This window comes from Esox lucius, chromosome 3 (assembly GCF_011004845.1).
Source record: "Esox lucius isolate fEsoLuc1 chromosome 3, fEsoLuc1.pri, whole genome shotgun sequence".
Taxonomy (NCBI): Eukaryota; Metazoa; Chordata; class Actinopteri; order Esociformes; family Esocidae; genus Esox; species Esox lucius.
In genome coordinates this window covers 23,272,677-23,282,398 of record NC_047571.1, presented here as the reverse complement: position 1 = coordinate 23,282,398, position 9,722 = coordinate 23,272,677, and the positions used below count along the sequence as shown (strand labels likewise).

At 38.9% G+C, this 9,722-nt stretch overlaps 1 protein-coding gene across 2 annotated transcripts; it reads right to left on the bottom strand.

Annotated features, from left to right (window-relative positions):
* Nucleotides 1-4,231: 4,231 nt before the first annotated feature.
* LOC105024548 lies at nt 4,232-8,216 on the bottom strand. 2 transcript variants are annotated; one of them, XM_010894546.4, is made up of 5 exons: nt 8,142-8,216; nt 7,139-7,426; nt 6,444-6,725; nt 5,171-5,251; nt 4,392-4,478 (listed from the first exon to the last, which is right to left on the bottom strand). In XM_010894546.4, exons 1-4 carry the CDS (start codon nt 8,197-8,199, stop codon nt 5,196-5,198), a joined length of 684 nt encoding a protein of 227 aa, XP_010892848.2. In that variant the 5' UTR covers nt 8,200-8,216; the 3' UTR covers nt 4,392-4,478; nt 5,171-5,195. The 2 variants fall into 2 exon arrangements, with proteins under 2 accessions (XP_010892846.2, XP_010892848.2); XM_010894544.3 differs by lacking the exon at nt 5,171-5,251 and having other exon boundaries at nt 4,232-4,478.
* Nucleotides 8,217-9,722: the final 1,506 nt, after the last annotated feature.

Genomic DNA, 9,722 nt, shown 5'->3' with positions numbered 1-9,722 from the left:
TATAAGCTATGGCCGGAGACCCCTGGACACACCCCTGCTGTCCCCGAGCCCCACAGAGATGCCCGCCTCGTGGCAGGACGTCCCACGCGGTTAAACAGCTCCACTTAACTAAGGGCCGTCCCATAGTTGAAACATAACTGAACAACTTAGAACATCCCTTTAAATTAACAAAGGGTTGCCCCAATATATAAATTATTAAAATATTAATAAAATAAAAATGCCCTATGCTACGACAGGCAACCATGCACCCCCGTCCAAAACGAATCATTAGCAAATGTAAACATAATCATAACTAAACATAACAAATTGCCGTTATTAATACTACCGGTTCTAGTTTTGCGTGTGGTTTGTCCAAGTGTTGTTGCCGTACCCCAGTGGAAGTTGTCTGTAGATTATTGTTGGTAGGTACAATCTATGACTAACACTGTACTCTTATTACTTTCAAATGTACAGGTGCTGGTCATAAAATTAGAATATCATCAAAAAGTTGATTAATTTCAGTAATTCCATTCAAAAAGTGAAACTTGTATATTATATTCATTCATTACACACAGACTGATATATTTCAAATGTTTATTTATTTTAATTGTGATGATTATAACTGACAACTAATGAAAATTCAGACAACTAAATCCCAGTATCTCTGAAAATTTTAATATTACTTAAGACCAATACAATTTTTATTTTTTTTGAAATGTTGGCCAACTGAAAAGTATGAACATCCAAAGTATGAGCATGTACAGCACTCAATACTTAGTTGGGGCTCCTTTTGCCTGAATTACTGCAGCAATGTGGCGTGGCATGGAGTCGATCAGTCTGTAGCACTGCTCAAGTGTTATGAGAGCCCAGGTTGCTCTGATAGTGGCCTTCAGCTCTTCTGCATTGTTGGGTCTGGCGTATCGCATCTTCCACTTCACAATACCCCATAGATATTCTATAGGGATAAGGTCAGGTGAGTTTGCTGGCCAATTAAGAACAGGGATACCATGGTCCTTAAACCAGGTACTGGTAGCGTTGGCACTGTTTGCAGGTGCCAAGTCCTGTTGGAAAATGAAATCTGCATCTCCATAAAGTTGATTAGCAGCAGGAAGCATGAAGTGCTCTAAAGCTTCCTGGTAGATGGCTGCGTTGACCTTGGACCTCAGAAAACACAGTGGACCAACACCAGCAGATGACATGGCACCCCAAACCATCACTGACTGTGGAAACTTTACACTGGACTTCAAGCCCTGTGGATTCTGTGCCTCTCCTCTCATCCTCCAGACTCTGGGACCTTGATTTTCAAAGGAAATGCTAGATTTACTTTAATCAGAGATCATAACTCAACAGCAGTCCAGTCCAGTCACCATTACACCACCACCACCAGGAACCTGCACAGTGGTAGCAAGGCATGATGGATCCATGTTCTCATTCTGTTTACGCCAAATTCTGACTCTACCATCTGAATGTCTCAACGGAAATCGATACTCATCAGACCAGGCAACATTCTTCCAGTCTTCAACTGTCCAATTTTGGTGAGCTCGTGCAAATTGTAGCCTCTTTTTCCTATTGGTAGTGGAGATTAGTGGTACCCGGTGGGGTCTTCTGCTGTTGTAGCCCATCCGCCTCAAGGTTGTGCGTGTTGTGGCTTCACAAATGCTTTGCTGCATACCTCGGTTGTAACGAGTGGTTATTTCAGTCAAAGTTGCTCATCTATCAGCTTGAATCAGTCGGCCCATTCTCCTCTGACCTCTAGCATCAACAAGGCATTTTCGCCCACAGGACTGCCGCATACTGGATGTTTTTCCCTTTTCACACCATTCTTTGTAAACCCTAGAAATAGTTGTGCGTGAAAATCCCAGTAACTGAGCAGATTGTGAAATACTCAGACCTGCCTGTCTGGCAACAACAACCATGCCCATCTCAAAATTGCTTAAATCACCTTTCTTTCCCATTCTGACATTCAGTTTGGAGTTCAGGAGATGGTCTTGACCAGGACCACACCCCCAAATGCATTGAAGCAACTGCCATGTGATTGGTAGATAAGATAATTGCATTAATGAGAAGTTGAACAGGTGTTCCTAATAATCCTTTAGGTGAGTGTAAATAATAGTTTAGTAAAAAGCGTCAGCAATTGCATGGAGTGTAAACTAAAGATGAAGGTGAAAGTAGGCCGATTTGCAAGTGATAATCAATCAACCATCAGAATGGTGTTGACGTGCATATTCAACTAATGTTAAGGATTTTGTTAGAATTGTCAGAAAGCCCACGTGAAGTCTGAGTAAATTGTCAATTATTTATGTTGCGCTGCATGTGTTATTTGTGCAGACAGTAGTCATTTCATTGATTGCATATTCGTATAGTGTACTGTAAAGCTGTACTTGCTTATGATGAATAGCATTATTTGTGTTTGTTTCTTTAAAGTGCAAGCAGTTTTATTAGTCAGCTTTCCTTCACAGTGAGTGTCATCATGAACAAGAAGGAAGGGTGGCAGTGACATTCATCCGTTTTTGGGCAACCTCAGAAAATAGAAGTTGAGAGCAGTGAGAAAATGAGTTCCAGTTAGATGATAGAAGTATGCAGTAGTACAAGAGGCTAGTCAATGTGTATTTATATAATAATCATTGCCATTCAGATCGGAAATGTTTAGTAATCCATTCCTGAACATCATGGCAAGAAACTTTCATTCATGTTCACTATGGTGCGTTCAGAGTAAAGAAAGAGAGGGAGAGAGAGGGTATGAGGATGCCAACAGGGCAGGAAGAGCAGGTGACATGTAGGTGAGTGAGAAAAGTAGCAAATATTGATGACCGATCTGATATTGCCATGTTGGTGTTGTTCTGAGAACATCATAATTAATGTTGGCACAGGTACCAGGTTAGGTTTAGGCACAGATATCTCTGAGGTTAAGGTTAGGTCAAAGAGTGGTGGGCAGGGGAATATTCTGTCTTTGGACTGGGGTAACTAACTACAGGTCAGTTGCAAATGAAGTTCCTGGAGAAACATTAAATAAGATGTTTTAGGAACAATACCAACATGGTGATATCGGATTGTGTAAATATTGATGGTTAGGAGACTAATAAATATTTTACATTTTTTTGAATGTTTTTCTGGGTGGGACCCCCAGACCCCTGGCTGATTTGGTCCCCCTCAATGTTGACTCCATGGCTATGGTCTTGCTGTGAGGCGTGTCAAGGTGTTGCATATTGTAACCAGGCTTTTTTGTGGCATTGGCGCCGTAAAGGCTTCTTTCTGGCAACTCGACCACAATGCTCATTTTTGTTCAGGCATCGTCGTATTGTGCTCCTAGAAACAACCCCACCATCTTTTTCCAGAGCAGCCTGTATTTCTCCTGAGGTTACCAGAGGGTTTTTCTTTGTATCACAAACAATTCTTCTGGCAGTTTTGGCTGAACTATTTCTTGGTCTACCTGACCGTGGCTTGTCATCAAGAGATCCCCGAATTATATCCCCGAAAATAACATCTTAACAAGGTTTTTTCAACAGCAGTACATTTACTGGTTTACTTAACATGATTTAGTATTCAACCCTGTTTTCAGAAAAGTTGGGACGCTGCGTATAATGTAAATAAAAACAGAATGCAATGATGCGCAAACAATTTAAACCCTATATTCAATAGAAAATAGTACAAAGACAACATGTCAAATGTTGAAAATGAGAAATGTTATTGTTTCTTGAAAAATATATTCCCACTTTATATTTGATGCCAGCAACATGTTTCAAAATAGTTGGGACAGAGGCAACAAAATACTGGAAAAGTTGTGTACTGCTAAAAGAAAACCTGGTGGAACATCTCACAACTAATTAGGTTAATTGGCAACAGGTCAGTAACATGATTGTGTATAAAAAGGGCATCCCACAGATTATAAGTCTTTCAGAAGTAAAGATGGGGAGAAGTTCACCACTCTTGTGAAAGACTGTGCAGGCAAGTAGTGCAACAATTTAAGAATAACGTGGACATCACTGCCTGGGCTATGGAACACTTGAGAAAACCAGTGTCTGTGAACACATTAGGTCGCTGCATCCACACACGTTAGTTAAAACTCTACCATGCAAAGAAGAAACCATGTATAGCTCCAGAAAAAATTAAGAGGCCACTGCACCTTTTTCTTTCCTTTCTGAAAAAAATGAAGGTTTTGAGTGAGGAACAGAAGGGTTCAAATTAAGAGACCACCATCAAATGTTGAAACAGACATTTTATTGTTTCTTGAAAAATATATGCCCACTTTTCATTTGATGCCAGCAACATGTTTCTAAAAAGTTGGGACAGGGGCAATAAAGGACTGGAAAATGTGTAATGCTAAAAATTGTTAAGATGTTATTTTACAGTGACATTCGTATTGGCATTCTATCAGGTTTGTTTGTAGAATCTCTCCCTGATGTGGACGGTGGTGACAGCAGAGATCATGGCGACCAGCCCCACAGACAGCAGGATAATCTTTAGCATGCAGATGGACATGACATCAGCAGGGGGAGACACTGGGGTGTTACAGATAGACATGTTCGTTAGAGTTCCTGTTTACAGCCTCACTTCCAAGTTTGGCTGAGGTTGGTCTGCAACAGAGTTTAATAAGGTTCCCCTAATCTTTCACCTGTCTGTAGTTTGCCTAGGGACAAGGTTACATCATTTGTAAAAGTGTGTGTGTGTGTGTGTGTGTGTGTGAGAATGGATGCAGAAGGTTGGTGCCAAAACCTGGTCATTCGATAACACAACTTAGCAACCTTTATAGCTGCCAGTGTTAATGATTTAAAGATCTGTAGATTTCTTTTTATATATATGTTTGTACAGATTTACCTTGTAAACTAAAAATTGGAAAACAATCCCTACTCACTTGCCCATCCTAAATCAAGAATGAAGTAACCATGGTTCAGTCCCAGTTTAACTAAAGGGCATGGATATTTGGACATCATTGGTAATGGTCAGTGGTCACAACATGAATGGAAACAATCACTCAAGTAAATTAAGAAAATTCTGACCCAAGAAGGCATGAATAACCAGAAACAAAAAGTTTTACCTTTTCAATTTTGTCCTACAAATGCTGAATATGTTGTATATGCAGAGAAAATACACCAAGAAAACAAATCACTGTAAAAACACACAGATTTCAAAAATGTATTTTTCACATATATTGTACTCTGAACAGTGTGGTATAATAGTGTACGTAACTTACCTTTTGTCATTCTTGACTATTCTTGTTATTGATGCCACAGTTGATCTACTGACATTAAGTTAAATCCACTGCCCAGCCTCTCTAATGGGAAGGCCATGACAACATGGTCAATAACTGTGGTATGAATTTTATCTAAAACTATAGTTCTTTGTCTTCCACTTTGAACCCCTCTTTCCGATTCCCTTGATTAGTCCATTCTTGCAAATAACTCATAGGTGACCTCTTTTATGCCTGAATAAGAATTGAATGCTAAATGAACAACAGTGCATGTTTTTTATAGGTGTAGAAGAGTTTAACTTTCAAGTGAAATGGTTTCATTTAGTTTGACATTAGTTACTCCGCAGAGTTTTACGTTTTTAGGAGAGTTTACTCTTTTGCAAAAATTTGCTTAACAGTGACATTGTATGTGAAAGCAATGATAAATGGCTAAATGTTTTGCAAACAAAGAACACTGCTGTGCTCATTAGGTTAAAGTGGAGATCAACTTGAGCCCAGTGTCATTGAAAGTATCTTTGTAACCAAGAAATACTGTAACAACTCAAAGAGGACTTATTTTATGCATGAATAAGGTGGACATTGCAGATGGAGGCAGGACACAGGCGCAGTGAGAACGGAGAACTTTTATAAAAGAACTACAACGGCAGGCCTGCTGTGCCAGGAGATGACACAAGCACTGATGACTGTATAATTCAGCAAAGTATCAGCTATGACTAAAGAGTTTTATTCCGTTAATATGATTTACTTCACTCTGTTTTCACATTTTTATTAGAGAGTTGTGTACACTTTTGCAAAACAGTGTTTAAGCAATGAGAAATTCCTAACTGTTTTGCAAAAATAAACAATGTTGCTGTGCATGGAAATTAGTTGACCTCAGTTTCCTTAAAAACATTTCAGGATTGAGAAACACTAATCTGTGTGTTTGTTTTAAAAATTAACATTTCAATGATTTAGCATTAGACACTTACAGCTACCCAGTTAAATCAACTTAAGATAGCTGGGTGGGATAATGGGAAATGTATGAAAAAATAGGAAATCAAAATCTATTTAATCCCTTTTAGAATAAGTCTGTAATCTAAGAACATGTGGGAAAAGTGAATGGGGAATAAGTATGGAAAAAGTGAATGTACTGTAAGTATACCTTACTCAATAAATAAGATATCAACAATAAATAAATTGTGAGAATTAGTTAGTTTACAAAAGGCAGCAGTGGAGTGGGGTGGGGGGACTTTTCATAGTTTTTAAAAGGTAGGGTTAAGTCTTTTGTAATTCATACCAGATTTCATTGGACATAATTCCACTATCTCCTTGTTGTCGTTGGCCCAGCTGACTTGGTTGCTGTGGTTACAGATGATGGTGCCACCTGCCACATAGACAGAGAGCAGGGAGACAGTGGAGGTCTCAGACCCACTACTCCCTCCTCCCACCTGAGAACAGGTGTGGTTGTTACAGATGGAGGTGACCGTGGTGTTCTGACCTCTGCAGGTCACAGTCACATTACAGGTGTCAAGGATGGAGGAGACAGAGTCCACTGTCAAAACAGGTGGCTCAACTCTCTCTGAAAACAAGTAGCTAGACAGAGTTAACAAACACACTAGCATGTACCCAGACAGTATGAACTAAACACACTAGTATGTACCCAGACAGAATGAACTAAACACACTGGTATGTACCCAGACAGAATGAACTAAACACACTGGTATGTACCCAGACAGAATGAACTAAACACACTGGTATGTACCCAGACAGAATGAACTAAACACACTAGTATGTACCCAGACAGTATGTACTAAACACACTAGTATGTACCCAGACAGTATGTACTAAACACACTAGTATGTACCCGGACAGTATGAACTAAACACACTTGTATGTACCCAGACAGTATGAATTAAACACACCCTTCTCCATCTAATTATACAGCCCTGTTATGAAGGCACTAGAAAAACCATAGAAGGAATGAAAACCTACCTTGAACTGATATCAGATATTCTGCAACTATTTCAACACCCAGTATTGCAGTGTAACTTCCACTGTCTCTTTCCTGTACGTTTTCCAGTAGCAGAGAGAGATTCACCTCACTAAACCTAACATACGGAATGAAGGCCTGGTGCCCTTGTTTATTATATGCTACTACACTTTCTACTCCATTAAAATTCCAGGTAAATAAAATGAATGGGCCAATCTTCTCTTTATGTTTCTCATATCCTGGTACGTCTAGATGGACATTCTGTCCCTTCTCCACAAACATGCTGGATGCTGAAATAAACATAGATGACATGTTAAAAAATATAGAAGAATAAGGATGTATAACTCCAGCAAGCAGTGACAAATAGACCAGTATGACATACAGTATGATTGTTGCAAAGTAATCTCCAAAGTAAAACCCCAAATTATATCAGTAACTCCAGCAAGCAGTGACAAAGACCAGTAAGACATTTATTGTGAATGTTGCAATGCAACCTCCAAAAGGAATACCATCTAAATGAGTGGTAGTCTTTAGAGCATTTCTGGGCCTTATGGACGCATTGTTTTTGTTTCTAAATGGTTGTAAATTTCACTCACCAGGAGTCCTATGTTTGTATCAGACCCAGATTAAGAGTGAAGAACAAGAACCGTGTTTTGGCCCTCCTAAATCTATATCAGACAGTTGATATACCCTTTGTTACAAAAGGGGAAATACTTTTTTTACATGACTATTTCCTGAGTTTCCTGAGTTGCCAGAGAGTAAGAACCTATTATTACGGTACACTAAAAATCACATGCCAAAATTATATTACATTTAAATGTTTTTGTTGATTTTTGTACATAATCCTGAATAACCTCAGACAGCTGTATATGGACAGGATAGTTGGAATCAGTTACCATAAAGTTAATTACATATTATCTGTTAAGTATCTTACTGTACTGATCAGTTTAGATGTTTAATTTGTGTAATAAATAACTTTCTTATGTATTGAAAGAATGTTTTTACCTGGTTGATGGGGGAGAGTTACTAGAATGAAAACGTTAAAATACACCAGGGTCTCCATTTTGTGTGATGACTGAAACTAAACGTAGAAGAAGTGGAAGAGGAAGTAAAGTTCAGAAATCATCATCATTGGTTTCATATTCATATAAATGATTTTTCTGCAGCTTCATGTGTAGTTACAAATATTTTAAAATTTAGAAACTAGCAAAATGAGACAAGTTCCATCTAGCAGAAATAAAACATCTACAACTCTTCCAAATATCACATGAAATATGTGCACTTGAACTGAAAATAAATTGATATACAATACACTCAACCAAGTGATATATAAGATGAAGAGTTTTCAGTGGGAAGGGTTTATCCTACACATGAATTTCAGTCAGTGATCAACTGACAATTGGAGGTTTTGCTGAATTACTGTTCATATAAGAAAACCAGCCAATTCAAATAAATGAAATAGTCCCAAATCTATGGATTTCACCCTTGACTAGGAACACAGATGTGTATGTATGGAACATTTCTGGGAATTTTTACTTCAGCTCATGAAACATGGGACCAACGCACATCATTTACATTTTTGGTCAGTGTGGTAGTTATATTAATGCAGGAATTTGCCACATTATCATTGTAACTGTGCCTTTGTGGAATTAAACCACCCATAAGGATGTTGGTGATGACTGGGGTGAATACAGGAGCAGATTTCAGGAGTGTCTTTGGGACTGATACTGATATGATTCATAAGGTTTCCTCACAGTATCATGAAGTGTATTAGCTTTTTGTAGTTAAGTCACACAGAATGGTCCTAATGCATCTTGACAGTTGTCATTAAGTGTATTATTTCACTCCAAGTAAATTTACACAGGATTTTAAAAACACCTTAATTAACATTGTTAAACAATGACTAAACATGGGGTAACACCATTATAACATTTTGTGAACTTCACTCTTTAGGTGAGGTTGAAGGTTCTCTAGAAAACTAGGGCAAAAGTAAATGGGCTGTCAGTGTGTTTGTGTATTCCTGTCACGTCCTGGCTATGCCCCTAGCCATCTCTGCGCTGGGCTGGGCCCATAGTCAGGACAGGACAGAAGGTGGTGCCTTCAGCCACCTCTAATCCTTTTGGTCTCCCCAATTGGAGGCATTTTGGTTTTGTTTTGTACTGTATGCCCTATGTCACTGGTTGCTGCTATTGTTTTGTTTTTTGTTTAGTTTTTTGATTATAACCATGGATTATTTCCACCATTTTGACTCTGCGCTTGTGTCCTACCACCTTCACAACCGTGACAGAATGAACCACCAACAAGAGACACCAAAGGGATGGATGGTAGAGGAACCTCTTGGTTGGCCCGACAGCGAAACTGAGGAGGAGGAGAACCCCTACCGTCCCCCGCTGCTCACCTGGCCAGCCCAGCACCGACCCTGGAGGATACGTCGACGGAGGCGAATAATGAATAATTTACAAATCTCATAAACTTATATTTAATTCACAATAGAATATACATAACATATCGAATGTTGAAAGTGAGACTTTTTGTAATGTCATGCCAAATATTGGCTCATTTTTGATTTCATGAGAGCTACACATT